Source organism: Leptodactylus fuscus, chromosome 3, assembly GCF_031893055.1.
Source record: "Leptodactylus fuscus isolate aLepFus1 chromosome 3, aLepFus1.hap2, whole genome shotgun sequence".
In the NCBI taxonomy this organism is placed as follows: domain Eukaryota; kingdom Metazoa; phylum Chordata; class Amphibia; order Anura; family Leptodactylidae; genus Leptodactylus; species Leptodactylus fuscus.
Window position 1 is genome coordinate 31,834,257 of NC_134267.1, and position 19,200 is coordinate 31,853,456.

A 19,200-nucleotide genomic window follows, 5' to 3' on the forward strand; every position below is an offset into this window, starting at 1 on the left:
TAGTGAAACAAGAATTCATAACAAATATTTAGCCTTAACTTTCCCATCAGTCTCCGTTCCCAGCAGCTTCTTCTTCTGAAAAAGAACGGAGACTGATGGAAGAGTGAAGGCTAAATGCTATACTTGATGTAGCCGAACGAAGATCTGATGGCGGAAACGTTGCAGCAGTTTTGATCTTTATCTCCACTTTATCGTTTATTACATTTAATGGCTTTGTAATTCTCCTGAAGCATCCACTTGTTATGGATTACTGTTTCAATAAACGACCACTTTTCTCAACACAAGAAACCTGTGTATGTGTGCAGCAAATATTCATTCACAGAATAGGACAGGACCTGCTCTGTATTCACTGGAACAAAACAGTCCATCGTACAATCCATTGGGAGAGCATCAGCCTGCACACTCTGTTGTGTGAATTAGGCCTTATTTCTGGGCAACCCCTTTAACAGATGCCATTGTCCTCATATAGTCAGTGGCATTTATTCCATGGCTGATCGGTGCTCACACATATTGGGTATTACTCAGACATAATGTAGATTGCCTATTCAGTGATGTCTCATCCTAATGCAGATTATGATATCTATTGTAGATGTTCTTTTAATGGCTCTCCTTTACCATAACTAGACAAGGACTGGATGAATATACCTGGAGTAATCTCTTCTTCCTCCTCTTCTTCTTCACTAGAGGATGCTAAATAAGCCTGAAAATCCATGTCAAGTATTTCATTTTTACTGAAGTTCCTATTTAAAGTTGTGACTCGGTCCTGATCAGTTTCATCCCACGTCAAGTCCACCTAAAAACAAGTGAAACCGTTCTTAGGCTGATATTACAATCCACACGCACTAATACAGTTATGGAAGAGTAAAAATCAGACGTACCTTGGATGTTACCATCGCTGCAGATGTGAAAACTCGTGGCTGATAAGCAGAGAGATCAACCTCGATCGCAGAGTCTTTGGGCTCATCGTCAAACTGAACATCATCTGGGATGAACCTGAGAGGAGGAACAGACAAAAGCCCAAATAAGAACCTACTTTCTGTCTGAATTTGGGATCATAGGCTGAGCATTTATAGGGAACTTGGATTTGCAATGTTTAACCTGCACTACCAGGTTGTAGGGCTGTTGACCTGCATTATAATGGAGCCTTTACTAAAAAATCGTTGTAAAGGTATGTTCACAAGGCAGGACTACTTGTAATGTCCTATGTCCTTTCCTTAGGCCGCTGATTGGCCATAACGTGCGGCGGAGATTTCACCAAAACAAGACCCCAGAGCAGCAGGACCGGACCTCAGGTGGGAGACACCCGAGCACCTGGGACAGGACAGTATGGTATGTTTGGGTTTTTTCACCTTCCCTGGCCCCTTTGCAAAAAAAAAAAAAAAAAAAATTATCCTGGAAAATCCCTTTAAGCAGTACTCCAGCCTAACTGTGGGGTTGAATATCAAAAATACAGGTATAAGGTTCGCTTAAAAGTAAGCCCCAAGGACAAACTGAAAAGAATCTTGCAGGCATTGGGAAGGAACAGTTTTCTGCTGTTGTTTTTTTAAAGCTATTTGACCATATTCTGGTCTGTTCGCCACTTTTTAGAGACCTCTCATCCCATGGTGTGCCAGAATTATTAAGAGATCAGAGCCTCTTAAAGGGGTTGTCCCTGATAACCCATTTTGTTGCATGGAAACGGGGAAGGTAAAAAAAAAAAAAAAAAGAAAAAAACAAACCACATATTCACCTACCGTATTTTACGGACTATAAGGCGCACTGGACTATAAGGCGCATTGCCCATGAGCGCCTTATAGTCCGTCTCGGTTCATATATAAGGCGCACCGGACTATAAGCCGCAGTCCGGTGCGCATTATATGTTATTGAAAGCGGTGGCAGGCAGACTTTGCCAGCGGCCGCTTAACACCCCCCCCCCCCCGTGCCAGCCGCTTCTATTGGAAGCGCTCGGCAGGCGAGGAGGGGCTCTATCAGCAAAATCATGCTAATAGAGCCCAACCGTAAAAGTTATATTAAACTACCCCCCCCCCCCCCCCCCCCCCCCCCCCCCGTTTTAAAATAAAACCCTGAAACAGAATGTGAAACTTACCGAGCGGTGCAGGGTGGGCGGGCATTCAGGCCTCCTCTTCCTCCGATGTTCCGTCCTCCTCCTCCGGCGCTTGCTAACTGATAATGGCCTGGGCGCATGCACAGTAGCCGTAGTAGAAGCATTATGATATTGCGCATGCGCCCAGGCCATTATCAGTTCGCGAGCGCCGGAGGAAGTGGTCAGGACATCGGAGGAAGAGGAGGCCTGAATGCCTGCCCGCCCTGCACCGCTCAGTAAGTTTCACATTCTGTTTCAGGGTTTTATTTTAAAACGGGGGGGTAGTTTAATATAACTTTTAAGGGTGCATTCACACTACGGAACGCCAGCGTGTATCACAGCCGTACACGCCGGCGTTACAGCAGGGCTGCTGGACACTTCCCATTCATTTCTATGGGAGCCGGCATGCGAGCGCTCCCCATAGAAATGAATGGACTGCTTTTTTCCATTCATTTCTATGGGGAACGCTCGCATGCCGGCTCCCATAGAAATGAATGGGAAGTGTCTGTCCATTCATTTCTATGGGGAGCGCTCGCATGCCGGCTCCCATAGAAATGAATAGGAAGTGTCCGGCAGCCCTGCTGTAACGCCGGCGTGTACGGCTATGATACACGCCGGCGTTCCGTAGTGTGAATGCACCCTTACGGTGCCTTTTATGTATGTATGGAAGCGGCACGCAGACTTTGCCGCCGCTTCCATCCATATATAAGGCGCACCGGACTATAAGGCGCACTTACGATTTCTGAGGAAATCGTAGGTTTTTATGTGCGCCTTATAGTCCGGAAAATACGGTACTTTGGTATCTCCCACTGCGATCCGCTTCTGCTCTCCTGGAACCTTGTTTTGGAAAGGATGCAGGACATTGCAAGTGATGTCCTGCTTCCTTTACTTAGGCCGCTGATTGGCCTCAGTGGTCACATTTGGCGGGGACTTCTGCCACATAAAGACCTCCAGAGCAGTCGGTTCGGAACATTGAAGTTTTCTCCAATGAACCAACAATACAAATTTTCAACTCTGCAATTGACTGTGACAAATTTTGAAGCAAATGTCCGATACCCAGGGAGCATAGTGCACAGGTTTTAGGATCCATGTACAAAACACACTAGACATCAGAATATTGAATCTACCTGCAGTTTCATTACACCATGCCTGATGTCAGAAAAGGGCAGGAGAATATACCAAACTAGTAACTGCCCCTCCTGATGGGAACCCACAACACACTATAGTTAAAGGGCTTGTCCATGGCTGCCTTTTTCATAACCCCTGCCCCGTTTATTCATGGTTTGCATAGATTGCAGTTCAACTCCAGTGAAGCGAATGGAGCTGAGCTGTAACACCACCCACAACCTGTGGACAGAAGTGGCAATGTTTCTGGAAAAAAGAAAACGTCTTTTCTAATCCAGTACAACCTGTTCAATGGGTTAAACCCTTCATTTCCATTACACTTTACCTAAGATCCACAAAAGAACAGCTACTTTCGAACTCCAGTCCATCGCAATCCTCGTAGATTTTACTGGCGGTCTCTGGGGAGTCGCACTCTACCACCGCATAGTAGTATCTTAGACGGTTAAACTGGTATTCACGCAACTTCTCTTTGTAAAACCTACGGGTGAGAAATGGAGACGTTACAGAACATCTTATTACTGTACACATGACTGGGCACGGTTTGTTACTGTGGGTATACAGCAGCCTCTGTACATCATTACAAATAAAGGAATGTGCCTTACCCCCCTCCCCAATAGGGATACACCAATTGTAAAAATCGTATTAATTGAAGCAGTGAAAGAGAAAACCATTATCAGGTATATGTACAGTTGTTACAGACAGCAAGCAATCCATGAAGCCTAGGGTGGCGGCATGATGGGCAGATACAAGAATGGTCTGGATCGGAAGGTGATAGTAAAATTAAAAAATTTCCCCATTTCGGGACTATTAAAGGATTATCTTATCTTATCTTAAGCAAATCCGCTGCAAAAAGTCCATGTAGTACGTGTAGATTTCGTCCTTTGTATTGCTACAGCATGCCCACAACAGAAGGGGCAAGTCTCTAATTTGCCCTGTTATCTGTCCAATTGCTTACCACCATATGTGGATGTAAAATGAACCCACATGTATTGTACTTTACACTGAACAACCTAAGATTTCCATAGATACCCAAATGTCAGTATGCAGAGACAAGATCAAAAAGTGTCATAGTAGTCTGCAATTACTAAAGGGCTCTTCCAGGCTAAAAAACCTGATCACTTATCCTAAAGATTGATCACTAATATCAGATCTGTGGGGAATGATACACAACACCACCCAATGATCAGTTCTCAGCAGCTGATTCACAGAAAATGGAGCAGGAAGCAGACAGCGCTGTTCTCTGTGTAGTGGCCACACCAGGTACTGCAGACCAGCTCTCATACAATTGAATAGGACCTAGGTTCCGCACGTGCACACTATATATGTTTTCTCGTTTTCACAACACTTACGCTTTATCTTCTAATACTTCTTCTGTAAAGCTCTTTAGTTCTCTGGGTCCCTGAAGTTCTTCCTCCTTCAATCTTTCCTTTCCATACTCTGAGGGGTAAATCTGGAGATTCATGTGGTACAGTAAATTAACACAAAGATATAAAGCTAAATATATTAATGACATTTACATACAGAGAACATATTGTAGAAGTGCATATATATATATATATATATATATATATATATATATATATATATATATATATATATATATATATATATATATATATATATATATAGATAGATAGATAGATATATATATATATATATATATATATGTAGATATATACAATGGGCTGACTTGCTGCATTATGTATAGCTGCTATATCATATCAACAAATAATTATATTCAACATATAAATTGTTTTCCCTGTGCACCGCGGATAAGTCTCTTATGAGTGCCCTGTGTCACTAAAGCGGGCATACACAGCCACCGACTACTGTATTCCCGTCTATGGGACGTGTGAAGCAATTTTGCATGGACGAAATTCCTCCATTCACACAGGAGACTTGAAGATACCCATTCTCTTGACCGCTGAGGGTCCACCAGTGATCAGACACTTAATATATAAATATATATATATATATACATATATAACACAGTATCAGAAAGCTGAACTTATACTGTTTGTCATGCCTCACACTCAGATAACTGGACAAATGGCTTACTTTTCAGTTTGTAAAAGGCCTGATACACAAGACTAATTTCTGGATTGTGGGCTACACATTTGTTTTAAATGGATAGGACTCAGATCCATTCATAGATTGTAAGGTCTTGGCTCCTATTGTATCCACTGAATTATTACCCTGTAACGTCATTTAGTCTGTTCATAAACACTATGTTTGTAAAGCGCCGTGGTATATGCTGGTGCTATATAAAAATGAATGTATTCACTCATTTAAGGCCCCATACAGATTGTGATGCTCATGGATAGGGGCCATGAGGCTTGGCTGCAAAAACTCAGGGCATGTCCTATTACTGTTTGATTTATTCATTAAAGTGTATGGATCTGTGGAAAGCATGGATGGCACCCAGATGTTCAGTCTGTTTCTCACGTGTATTAGCACATGGTCATGCTAAGGAATTTTACCTACGCAAAGTATGTCTTGTTCTTAGAGGTCATTCACATCACATTTTTATCATCTGTTCAATAGATATGCAAAAATGGAGGCAAGTGGATGGCAACAAAACGGCATGCATAAACAGCTCTCCTGCCATGTCTGTATTCCTACATACTTGTACTCCCCCATTAAATAACTCGAGCATCTCTCCTTCTCATTCTGTGCTGTGTCGTTCATTTGTTATTCCTCCTGAAAGTTTATAAACAAACTGACAAATGGGTGTTACTAGTCTCTTTGTCATAGGGGCGTCAGCAGTGTCAGCAGTGATTGGACGGTGTCAGATCTCCACCCACCCGGTAACACCCATTAATGAATTTTATAAAGAAATATATGATTATATATGTCAGGAGTGATGAGTAAGTTCAGGTATATCCATTAGTTCTAAAAATCTTCTTTAGTAATGACTTACCTTTACAGAATACACCATCCCCTCTTTCGGTTTAAAGGAGGTAAATAGTGCCAGCAGGTCCTTAGCTTTTAGCCGATCCCAATCCATGTTGCAAACAGCCAGTCGCCTGCTTATCTATGAAGATAAATGTGTGATATGTGGTAAATTCATGATTTTTTTTTTTTTTTTTTTTTACAAATATAGATTGTGAGCTCCATATAGGGACCACAATGTACTTTTTTTTATCCTATCAGTATGTCTTTGAAGAATGGGAGGAAATCCACACAAACACGGGGAGAACATACAAACTCCTTGCAGATGTTGTTTCTGGCGGGATTCAAACTCAGGACTCCAGCGATGGAAGGCTGCAGTGCTAACCACTAAGCCACCATGTTGCACCTTGGGTTTTTTTTCACATCGCCTTTTACTGGCAGTGCATTGCTGGAGATGTTATCTATGCAACTTTTGCCTAGATATTGTATATGGCAGCATGTAAGGCTGGGCTCACATTGCAGTTTTTTTGCAGCAAATCTCAAAATTTGCTCCAAAAACCACCCAATTTGCCTCCCATTGTTTTCAATAGAAGGAAACGACAAGGCCGAGTCCTGCCCTTGCCTACAATTCAGCAACAGAATCTCCACTGAAGCGATGGGACATGAGAACAAACAAAGCGCCAGAGAGCCGGAAAGGGTCAGTGAGCGACAAGTAGACCCGAATCGCCCAAACAACATCCAGGCAGTGAAGAGAACGTTCACAAGGATGCTTGGGATCAGAACCAAAGGTTGGCAAGACTATGTCATCGTTAATGTGAAAGGAGGAAACCACCTTAGGAAGAAAAGACGGTGGTGGACGAAGGACAACTTTGTCCCTGTAGAGAACCAAAATGGGGGACTGCCGAGACAGGGCAGCAAGCTTGGAGACCCTGCGAATGGAAGTAATGATCACCAGGAAAGTGACCTTCCAGGACAGAAGGCGAAGAGAAATCTCCCTCAGAGGCTCGAAAGGGGGAGCCCGAAGCACCTCAAGGACGAGGTTAAGATCCCAAGGACTGATAGGTGGCTGATAAGGGGGGACGCAGTGTGCCACACCCTTGAGGACGGTCATCACCTGAGGGAGGAAGGCCAGTGTTTCTTCTGAAAGAGGATAGAAAGGGAAGAAACCTGACCCTTAAGAGAAGAAAGACCAAGACCTTGGTCCACACCAGACTGAAGGAAAGCCAGAACCATAAGAAGCAGGAAGGAGAGCGGATGACACGTGTTACTCGCACACCAGTGGACGTAAGTCTTCCACGTGCAATGGTAGATCTTGGCTGACTGAGGTTTTCGGGCCTTGAGCATGGTCTGGATAACAGGCTCCAAAAGCCCGCTGTGCCTCAGAATCTCAGCTTCAACAGCCACGCAGCTGATCTGAGGTGGGGTGGGATAGCGATCCTTGAGAAAGAAGATCCTCCCGCAGGGGAAGTGGCCAAGGAGTGTCCGCCATCAGGAGCATAAGACTCGCGTACCAAACAAGACAGAAAGACCTGAGTCAGGTGGTGTCTACCTCCTAAGAAACTAGGTTCAAACTGGCTTAGTACACTGTCTGTGAGAGGGTATAGACCATGAGGCGGAGCCAACAGCTTTTCTTCCTCCTAGTGTCAGCCACCTAGTGGCCAGATCTATACCCACAGTGCTGTATTCCCCAGTGAAATAAGCAAGAAACAGGATATAATGTAATATAGTGTTAGATGCAGGTCCCATCTCTGTAACCAACACCTATTAGGAGAGTGGGGACCCCATGACCTGTGAGGTTAAAGAGGACCTTTCACCATATCCGGGCACATGCAGAGTTATATACTGCCAGAAAGCCGACAGTGCGCTGAATTCAGCGCACTGTCGGCTTTCCCGATCTGTGCCCGGTGTAAAGAGCTTACGGTGCCGGTACCGTAGTGCTCTATGGTCAGAAGGGCATTTCTGACCATTAGCCAGAGACGTCCTTCTGCCTCGCGGCGCCTATCGCGCTGTACTGTGGAGCGAGGAGGAACGTCCCCTCCCTCTGCTCACACAGCTCGTCCATAGACAAGTATTATCAGGAGAAGGAGGGGGCGTTCCTCCCCGCTCCACAGTACAGCGCGATTGGCGCCGCGAGGCAGAAGGACGTCTCTGGCTAATGGTCAGAAACGCCCTTCTGACCATAGAGCACTACAGTATTGGCACCGTAAGCTCTTTACACCAGGCACAGATCGGGAAAGCCGACAGTGCGCTGAATTCAGCGCACTGTCGGCTTTCTGGCAGTATATAACACTGCATGTGCCCAAAAGTGGTGAAAGGTCCTCTTTAAGGTGCTGCCACATCCAAAAGTGCAACTCTCTCTCTATTCACCTCTACAGCCATTAAGGAATTGACCGAACACGACTACTTGGTTGCTTCTATAACTCGCAAGGTGAATGGAGAGAACAGAACACATGCTGCCACCTCTCCATTGTCTCACACTCTAGGTGGGCAGGAGTGGTAGGACCTGCATCTATCTGATATTTATGGCTTATCTTATCTTATAACCATGGTGGGAAAATCCATCTACATCCATGTAAAAAGTTATTTCATAAGAATGCTCATCATGAAATATCTAAGCTGAAGGTGTGTTGATTGTTACCTCATCTCCACGAGGCGCATCTTTGTCCATTTCCCTCCAGGAATGCTCTATTTCCATTTGTTTCCCTGGCAAATCCAGCTCATCATCGTCATCATCTTCATCCTCAGAACTTGTTTCAATGTTTCCTTTACCTCTGGCCAGATCTGGGCCCTGGTCACTGTCTTCATCTTCTTCGGAACTAGCCTCTTCATCTTCCTCCTCTTCTTCTTCCGACCCCTCTTCTTCAGAATCATCACCCTCACTTTCTCCATCACTTTCCTCATCTTCCTCTAGGTCCATTCCACTCATGTCTTCCTCAGAATTGATCTCATCATTGCTGTCCGGATCACTCTCATCTTCAAGCCCTACAAAGTCATAATAAAGTCACCATGAGAAAGACAATTCTGGAACACATGTCAGCTACACAAAATTAAAGGGGGTTCCTTGGACTAAAATATTGATGACTAATCCGTAGATATCAGATCAACTGAGGTCCAACTTTTGGGACCCCCACAGAGCAAAGCTTAAATGCCTCTTCATTTCATAGGTTATGTGATGTCATGTTCATGGTCTGTTTATTGGGCGTTCCACTTCAAGTAAATGAAGCCATGAGGTCAATGCTGATTGCTGAGTATCTCAGATAGGTCATCAATATCTTAATCTTGGTACATTCTTGGCATACACTGTTGCATCTTGTCCAGGAATTACAGGTTTCTGCAAGGAGGCAGTGGAAGGTGGGAAAAAAACCAAACATATTCACCTGTCCCTGGTGTCTCTCACCACTGTCCAGTGTAGCAGAAGTCCTCGCTGCATGTGACCGAGGCCAAACAGCAACCTAAGGATAGGACACGGGATGTCACATGTTAGGTATAAGAGTGACTTTCCTTACTGATTGGCTTCAGTGGTCATGTGCTGTGAGAAATTCAGCCAAAACATGCCCGGGGCACCGCTGGATCACACTGCAGTGGGAGACATCAGAGCACCAGGGAATAGAAAGTATGTATTTTATATATATGTCACCTTCCCTGGCCTCCTTGCAGAAAACTGTAATTCCTGGACAACCCCTTTAAGCCCTGTCCTAACTCCATTCCCCTTGTCAAACAAAGCACTGAACGTGTCTATAACTATTCATAAACATGATGTATGGACACATATTCCAGTTTTTTTACACAAATTACACCAGAATTTTGGCACATTTTATTCTGCCGCAGTGAGTTAAAGGGCATGTTTCAGCTGAACTGCTCGCAGCACATGACCACTGAAGCCAATCAGTAAGGGAAGTCACTCGCATACGTAACGTGACATCCCATATCCTTTCCTTAGGTTGCTGTTTGGATTCGGTCACATGCAGCAAAGACTTCTGTTGGACTGGATAGCGGTGAGAGACATCAGGGGCAGGTGAGTATATTTTTTTGGGGGGGGTGTTTCCCACCTTCCATAACCTTCTTACGCTAGGTTCACACCTGCGTTCAGCCTTCCATTCTGTGCTTTCCGTCTTCTGCATGCCAGAAGACGCAAAGCACAGACCGGGTCCGGCCGTGAGCGTTTTATGCTCTCCGCCGCGAAACCGGAATTTTTAATCCGGACACAGAGTACTGCATGTCCGACTCTGTGTCCGGATTAAAAAACCCGGTTTCGCGGTGGAGAGCATAAAACGCTCACCGCTGCTCACGGCCGGACAGCTTTCTCACCCATTCAAATGAATGGGTGAGAAAGTCTCCTGCAGGTTTCCGTATCCTGCTCTGTTTAATGCAGGAAACGGAAACCTGCAGAACGGAGAGGACAATGCTGATGTGAACGAGCCCTTACAGAAACCTGTAATTCCTGGACAAGATGCAACAGTGTGTGCCAAGAGTTAAGGGGAATCTGTCATTGGCTACAGTGATTTTTAACGAAGCATATATTTGCATAACCTTTAGAAAGGCTATTCCAGACATACCAGGGGGAGGTGAGAACCAGGGAAGGTTTATGACACAAGTAGTGCTCAGGGAACATCACAAAGACTTTCGGAGTGCTGTATAATTAGCATAACAATAAAAACGGTCTAATTCAAAACCGGCTGGGAGGATCTGTACATAAACGGTATGTCTGGAATAGCTTTTCTAAAGGTCATACAAATATATGCTTAGTTAAAAGTCACTGATGACTATGATGAATGATGGAATCCCTTTAAGCTCAGTCCTCTCATGATACAGGGTATAATTTAATGTTCCTGTAGAGTATATTTACACACATAGGTTTTTTAATGCAGGTTTTAAGACAGGATTGAACTCAACAAAACATGATATGATCCACACCTGATTTGGCTTCAAAACTACATAAAAAAACCTAAACAAAATCTGCACATGTACATGCACCCTTAAGACAAAAAACATTCTTTGAATACACAGTGTACCTGATTCGTCCTCAGATTCTTCCTCTTGCTCCATCACTTTTACAGCTTTCTTAGCACCTTTTGGAGGGGCACTGGTGGAAAGCTTCCCCTTAGTCTTGGTTGCTTTCTCATTGTCTATTTGCAGATTATTCCCTTTAGCTTTCGCTTTTTTTCCAGCTTTGCTCGTATTGATTTCCTCAGAGGTTTCTGCTTCTTTTTTCTCCTTTGTGATTTTTGTTGCGGCTTCTTTAGTTTTTGGCTCATCTTTTTTCTTCTCTTTAGCTTTCTTCTTCTCTTTTTTGGTATCTAAAGTGGTATCAGGCAACACATCCTCATCAGAATCGGAAAGATCATAGTAGCGTTTCAGGTCTTGTCTGGTGTTGTGGTTCATGGGACGTCCCCGTTTGTCCACTGTATATTGAAGATTGAATTTTTTGTCATGGAACATGGCCCGGAAACGTTTATCAATCTTAATTTTCTTGTCTTTTTCCGGCATCTCCCAGAATCTAGGGTCTTTAGCGACCCGACTAAAGCGCTGGTCAGAAGTAAGTCCTTGTTTAGAGGCCATCTTATTAATATTATCGGGCCAAGCAAAGAAATAGAAAAAAAAAAAAAAACGAAGGAAGACCCTGAAATAACAAAAAATAAAGAAATAAGTGGAAGAATAATTCATTCATTTAATAACAAAACAGGTTACAGCGTGTTTAATTATGGGTTAGACCAGTTAAGACAACCATTATCTATATGCATCATCATATGTCCAATAAATCATATGAACAGAGAGAACGTCCTAAGTAGATCACCCCTTTACAGGGGCTTTCTGGTACACTACACTGGTGATAAATGCTATGTCAGTGAAGGTTTGATAACTGTAACACCAGGTGATACATGTCACCTGGCTGCAAGATAAAACTAAGACTCTTAGGCTGTGTTCACACTGAGTTTTTTGGTCAGGAAACTGACTCAAATTCCTCCAGACCAAAAAAATCCATGTGAACGCAGCCTTAGGGTGAATTCACACTGAGTAAACGCTAGCTTATTCTGAACGTAAAACACGTTCAGAATAAGCGGCGTCTAAAGCAGCTCCATTCATTTCTATGGGAGCGGGGATACGAGCGCTCCCCATAGAAATGAATGGGCTGCTTCTTTCACTCCGTGCAGTCCCATTGAAGTGAATGGGGAGTGCCGGCGTATACGGCAAGCTCTGCTCATGCCTGAGCGTACACGCCGGCACTCCCCATTCACTTCAATGGGACTGCACGGAGTGAAAGAAGCAGCCCATTCATTTCTATGGGGAGCGCTCGTATCCCCGCTCCCATAGAAATGAATGGAGCTGCTTTAGACGCCGCTTATTCTGAACGTGTTTTACGTTCAGAATAAGCTAGCGTTTACTCAGTGTGAATTCACCCTTAGGGTAGATTCACACAGCGGAAAATGAAGCAGAATTCCTCTTTGTTTTCTGTCCAACCTAGATCAATAACATAACAAATTATGTTAAAAGTGGTTGGTCCAAGTTTTAATGATATCTCCTTTCCACAGGAAAGGGGGTTAACATTGTGACTGGTGGGGGTCCAACCACTACGACACCTAACAATCTTAAGAATAAGGGACCCATTCCTCCATCCAAATGGATCAGGCCAAGCACACCGCCGAACAATCTGCTCTCTATAGCAATTCCAGATGTTGCAGAGCATTATATTCAGCTATCTCTGGCAATCTCGTAGACAGTAAATGGAACAGTGCGAATGCTCGGCCCAGGGAAAGAGACCCCGGTTCTTGTGACTGGTGTGGGTCCGAGGAGTTGCACCCACCAATCAGCTTGTCATCCGCTATCCTGTAGATTAATATTTAGTGCAACCCCTTTAAATCTTTTCCTACATAGCGGCCTATCAATCTGCTCTATAACCTGCTGCCTATAGATACACAATGGGGATTTGTACGAGGTGAAACACCCTAAAAACTAATTCAGTATCATGTAGCTGAATAGATCCTGCACCCCGGTTGGCACTTTTAATGCCCAGGCAACCTCCCTAGCGCACACACTATCATACACAGGTCTGTAACATGGCACCTCAACATTTTCAAGGGCTCATACTACATTGCTGATGATTTATATAGAGATAACCTGTAGTCGCCTTTCTAAGTCCAGACTAAATATTGTCAATGATAATCCATAGCAGTGACTTGCAGCACTAGCTCCTGGTCTATAATACAGACCCCATAGATACTGTGTGCCACTATACAGGATCAGTATAGAGTACACAGTTACAGCCACGTGATCAGTCTATTTGTGGGTGCACCTACTGACATCACATTTGGGGGCGCTATAAATGAAGAAGCAGGGTGCAGTGTCTGATCCCCATCATAAAACAAATCACAAACATCCATCGATTTTCATATAAACGCTGCAATTCCATCTGATCGCTCGTGCACCATAGGATAATAGAGAGTATTCTCTGCCAGGGTATGATCTCGTCTTCTGTGGAACTACAAGCTCCAGCAGACCTGAGCACCCTACAGCAGCCACATACCCCTCCGATATACCTGTATATACCACACACTACCAGCCATCCACAGCCGCTCACCTACCTGCTTCTTACTCCTCGCCGCTCACCACGTGATTCCTCCCAACAATCCTTTGCGCGGCGGTGACCTCTCACCCCGGGTACGGAAGCCGCGAGAGTTCAAGCAGTTTCGCGTTTCCATGCCCTGCACTGCTGTCCTTGGTTGTGTACAGTCTCCAGCATGTGATTGAGCTGTGTTCATACTTACTGCACTTATTAGTTGTGCGGTTGTGCTTGTCATTGATACATATGGTGGGTTTCTATAGGGCACAGCATTAGTACTTGGCTACTGCTTAGGTATTGCTATGGCCACTAGTGCACTGGGGGGGTCAGTGTGTAGGAGATGCTCTCTGCTGGTATACACAAGGGGTCACAGCAGTGCATGGCTCACACATGGATCCCACTCCTCTAATTATGTCCCTGTACGATGGGCAGCAACCTCCAGGACAGAGAGTCTCTTCAATGTGTTTGACAGGAGCATGAAAAGGAGACAGAAGAACTGGGCGGCGTCTCAGGCCAATGTCCAGCAGTATGACTACCTGCGAGAAGAGGTGAGTGACAGCCATCTATAGCGGTCTAATATACCTGATCACCCCCGACACCCCAGGATCTGACACCCGCCTGTAACCGTGCACCTCTATCCCACCAGGGCCAGGGAAAGTTTCAGAGTTGTCCAGTTTCAGCCCCATATTGAGAAACACATGTTATTGTTTGTATAATAAAAAGTTGTACAATTTTCCAATATACTTTCTATATCAATTCCTCTCGGCTTTCTAGATCTCTGCCTGTTGTCATTCATCCTGCTTACTTCTAGTGGATAAAACTCTGACCATGGTCATGTGATGAACACCCAGGCTGTGTATACATCACATGACCTTAAGCCATATATCACATGACCATGACCAGATTTTTAACCCCTAGTGGTGAGCAGAATGATTGAAAGTAAGCAGAGATCTCGAAAAACAGTGAGGAATTGATATAGAAAGTATATCGGAAAATTTTATATTTTTATTATACAAACAATAACGTTTGTCTTTCAATATTGGTCTGGACAATCCCTTTAAGGGATTTTCTCACAGTCCACTTTTATCACCAGTCCACTGGTGGGACCCTTCATGAACACTAAATTAGTTGTTCCATGTCCCCGGAGCCCTGCCTCCACATTTACTGTTCATAGGGCTGATAGAAGCAGCTTAGTACTACCCTAACCTCGCAAAACTGAAGCTCCATTGTACAGGTAACTGATACCTGCGACCACTGGAAAGGAGGTGAAACTACTCAGGGGGCCAATTGTTCTTTCAGTCAAATGACCTGGGGACAAAGCCAGTCTTGCCTAAAACCCTGAAGGACCCTTTTAACAAGGATATTCTATGATAACAAGAAAAAGTGCTATACATATATATATAAGAGTGTGTGTGTGTAATATATATATATATATATATATATATATATATATATATATATATATATATAGTTTTCTGGTATACTGTAATTGCATCGATAAGAATGGGTCTTGGGGTGCATGCACAAAACCACGTGCATGTTACTGGGCCATGATAGAAGGATAAGGTCAGCACATGGATGACATCCGTGTACCGCCTGCCCCATTCACTGCTCTTTTGAGCACATACATGGGTCATGAGAATACAGGGTTGTTTATATGGGACCATAGAAATTAATGGGGTGAAGGTCCTAGCTGTGAAAACATGGCTATATCAATCTGCCGGTCATGTGCATGAGCCCTTAGACTGAATTCAATTTTATTAAAACCTACTTAGTCTAAGATCAGCTAATAAAAGGTGTGACTTTCATTTAACAGTTCTTTGGGGGCTTTCTTGTAGATTGGAGACAGAGTTGCAGATCGGGTGTTTGATGTGGCCAGGTAAGTGACCGCACGCTACCCTACATGCTGCTTACTGACCAGTGGAAGTATTGGCCAGGACATGTTTTTATCTTTACATTGCAATGCAAAAGCAAACTCTGACAAAGATGAGAAGATACAGAATACCTTGTGGTTTTACCCATTCCTCTGGTCCCAAATAAAATCTCCAGCAGCAGGTGTATGGCTACCTGTTCAGTGGAACTGATGAGTCCTAAAGAAGGCCATAGACACTAGTTAAGCAAATATCCAGCACTGATGTCACCATAAAAATGAACATTTCACATGCAGTTTCAGTAGCAGATGGCAGGATGCTGAGAACCTGACACCTCTAACACCATTTACGTGTAGGGGAATAATGGGATTAAGGAGATAAATTCAGCCTGTTTCTTCCTAATAGCAAACTTTGGGGGGGGGATTACCTGTTAGCCCCCTTACACTGACCATACACATCAGCAATCAGCATTTTCCCCAAAAATCCCCATACAGTCTCAGCTTGTGCAAGAGTGTATGTCTTCTCAATTGGTAGAGGGCTGTAAGCCACTACTAGACACCTCTGTCTCCTCATGACTCTTCTGGCAGTGGCTTATCTCCTTGTTGACATCCACCTGCCCCCATACACATGGCACGTAACATGTTCGGCTTATATTCGCCCAATGCCTAGGACCAGCTTTAAATGTCAGATTGTCAGCAGATCCACCTTAATAAAAGCTAAGGCTTTGGTATCTGACATGTTGTAGATATGTGACTGAAGATAATTTGTGGTGCATATGTTGAAAAAGTCCATAGACCCGATGAATGCCGAGTCATGCCTTGTGGAATCTGCTGGCAGTACAGTGCAGAAATTGAAAACTACGGCTTTAGGTATTTCTCGGGGTTTATGGATGATACAGTATATGTCAGTGCTTGCTACACATAATGTCTTTAGTTTTGCAACATATACCAGGATCCTCAATGTAACATATTATGAGCCTAATACCCGCAGCCAGCTACAGATGTTCCATAGGACTAGTTTGCATAAAATGTTAGAGCTACAGTATATTGTTCGCTTCATTCAGTGCTATATTCTATCATAATATGAGTTGTTTTTTTTCTTTTGCAGAACGTTTCCTTTTGCTTTAGATATTGGTTGTGGAAGAGGTCACGTAGCGCGTCATCTTACAAAGGTAAGTCCGGGTTCCTATGGCTTTCATCATTAATATAATCATTTTTGCTGCTGCCTGAACACAGTTGTATGGAGAACAATTGCAGGCATAGTCTAATTCTCAAACTCTAAAATAAAAAGTTTAGTTCCTCGCGGTTTTATCAAGATATCTGCCCACATGGCGGCCTTTGATTGTGTGATGGGACATCCCTAATTAGGACTCCCACCTAAGGACCCCCATCAAATGACAGTAAACAGAGATCTTGAAAAACATAAGGAATCAATACAGAACACAGATAATGGAAAAATTGTGCAACATTCTGTTAAAGAATTACATTTAATTTTACATTAAATGAGAATAATTAGACTATCCCGGGAGAGGGACTCCTAGTAGTATAGTTATCTATCCTGGGAGAGGGACTCCTAGTAGTATAGTTATCTATGCCTGGAGAGGGACTCCTAGTAGTATAGTTATCTATGCTGGGAGAGGGACTCCTAGTAGTATAGTTATCTATGGGAGAGGGACTCCTAGTAGTATAGTTATCTATCCCGGGAGAGGGACTCCTAGTAGTATAGTTATCTATCCTGGGAGAGGGACTCCTAGTAGTATAGTTATCTATGCCGGGAGAGGGACTCCTAGTAGTATAGTTATCTATGCCGGGAGAGGGACTCCTAGTAGTATAGTTATCTATCCTGGGAGAGGGACTCCTAGTAGTATAGTTATCTATGCCGGGAGAGGGACTCCTAGTAGTATAGTTATCTATCCTGGGAGAGGGACTCCTAGTAGTATAGTTATCTATGCCGGGAGAAGGACTCCTAGTAGTATAGTTATCTATGCCGGGAGAGGGACTCCTAGTAGTATAGTTATCTATCCTGGGAGAGGGACTCCTAGTAGTATAGTTATCTATGCCTGGAGAGGGACTCCTAGTAGTATAGTTATCTATGCCGGGAGAGGGACTCCTAGTAGTATAGTTATCTATCCTGGGAGAGGGACTCCTAGTAGTATAGTTATCTATGCCGGGAGAGGGACTCCTAGTAGTATAGTTATCTATCCTGGGAGAGGGACTCCTAGTAGTATAGTTATCTATGCCGGGAGAGGGACTCCTAGTAGTATAGTTATCTATCCCTATACTATATCTATACTACTAGGAGTCCCTCTCCCGGTATAGATAACTATACTACTAGGAGTCCCTCTCCCAACATAGATAACTATACTACTAGGAGTCCCTCTACTGGCATAGATAACTATACTACTAGGAGTCCCTCTCCTGGCATAGATAACTATACTACTAGGAGTCCCTCTCCCGACATAGATAACTATACTACTAGGAGCCCCTCTCCCAGGATAGATAACTATACTACTAGGAGTTCCTCTCCCGGGATAGATAACTATACTACTAGGAGTCCCTCTCCAGGCATAGATAACTATACTACTAGGAGCCCCTCTCCCATAGATAACTATACTACTAGGAGTCCTTCTCCTGGCATAGATAACTATACTACTAGGAGTCCCTCTCCCATAGATAACTATACTACTAGGAGTCCCTCTCCCATAGATAACTATACTACTAGGAGTCCCTCTCCAGGCATAGATAACTATACTACTAGGAGTCCCTCTCCAGGCATAGATAACTATACTACTAGGAGTCCCTCTCCAGGCATAGATAACTATACTACTAGGAGTCCCTCTCCAGGCATAGATAACTATACTACTAGGAGTCCCTCTCCCGGCATAGATAACTATACTACTAGGAGTCCCTCTCCCATAGATAACTATACTACTAGGAGTCCCTCTCCCATAGATAACTATACTACTAGGAGTCCCTCTCCCGGCATAGATAACTATACTACTAGGAGCCCCTCTCCCATAGATAACTATACTACTAGGAGTCCTTCTCCTGGCATAGATAACTATACTACTAGGAGTCCCTCTCCCGGCATAGATAACTATACTACTAGGAGTCCTTCTCCTGGCATAGATAACTATACTACTAGGAGTCCCTCTCCCATAGATAACTATACTACTAGGAGTCCTTCTCCTGGCATAGATAACTATACTACTAGGAGTCCCTCTCCCATAGATAACTATACTACTAGGAGTCCTTCTCCTGGCATAGATAACTATACTACTAGGAGTCCCTCTCCCATAGATAACTATACTACTAGGAGTCCCTCTCCCGGCATAGATAACTATACTACTAGGAGTCCTTCTCCTGGCATAGATAACTATACTGCTAGGAGTCCCTCTCCCGGGATAGATAACTATACTACTAGGAGCCCCTCTCCAGGCATAGATAACTATACTACTAGGAGTCCCTCTCCCGGCATAGATAACTATACTACTAGGAGTCCCTCTCCCGGCATAGATAACTATACTACTAGGAGTCCCTCTCCCGGCATAGATAACTATACTACTAGGAGTCCCTCTCCCATAGATAACTATACTACTAGGAGTCCCTCTCCCGGGATAGATAACTATACTACTAGGAGTCCTTCTCCTGGCATAGATAACTATACTGCTA

General features: G+C 43.9%; 2 protein-coding genes across 2 annotated transcripts in view; one reads left to right on the top strand and one right to left on the bottom strand.

Moving 5' to 3' along the window:
- ESF1 (ESF1 nucleolar pre-rRNA processing protein) overlaps window positions 1-13,739 on the bottom strand; it is a 49,514-nt gene extending 35,775 nt beyond the window's left edge. Inside the window, exons 1-8 of the mRNA XM_075267379.1 lie at window positions 13,681-13,739; window positions 11,113-11,720; window positions 8,739-9,082; window positions 6,129-6,242; window positions 4,558-4,658; window positions 3,534-3,686; window positions 879-993; window positions 646-793 (exon numbers count right to left, since the gene is read on the bottom strand). Coding sequence (XP_075123480.1) covers window positions 646-793; window positions 879-993; window positions 3,534-3,686; window positions 4,558-4,658; window positions 6,129-6,242; window positions 8,739-9,082; window positions 11,113-11,659 — 1,522 coding nt within the window. The 5' untranslated portion in view covers window positions 11,660-11,720; window positions 13,681-13,739. The remainder of the gene's footprint in view (window positions 1-645; window positions 794-878; window positions 994-3,533; window positions 3,687-4,557; window positions 4,659-6,128; window positions 6,243-8,738; window positions 9,083-11,112; window positions 11,721-13,680) is intronic.
- A 36-nt stretch (window positions 13,740-13,775) lies between these two features.
- NDUFAF5 (NADH:ubiquinone oxidoreductase complex assembly factor 5) overlaps window positions 13,776-19,200 on the top strand; it is a 46,595-nt gene continuing 41,170 nt past the window's right edge. Inside the window, exons 1-3 of the mRNA XM_075267387.1 lie at window positions 13,776-14,206; window positions 15,497-15,537; window positions 16,637-16,700. Coding sequence (XP_075123488.1) covers window positions 13,961-14,206; window positions 15,497-15,537; window positions 16,637-16,700 — 351 coding nt within the window. The 5' untranslated portion in view covers window positions 13,776-13,960. The remainder of the gene's footprint in view (window positions 14,207-15,496; window positions 15,538-16,636; window positions 16,701-19,200) is intronic.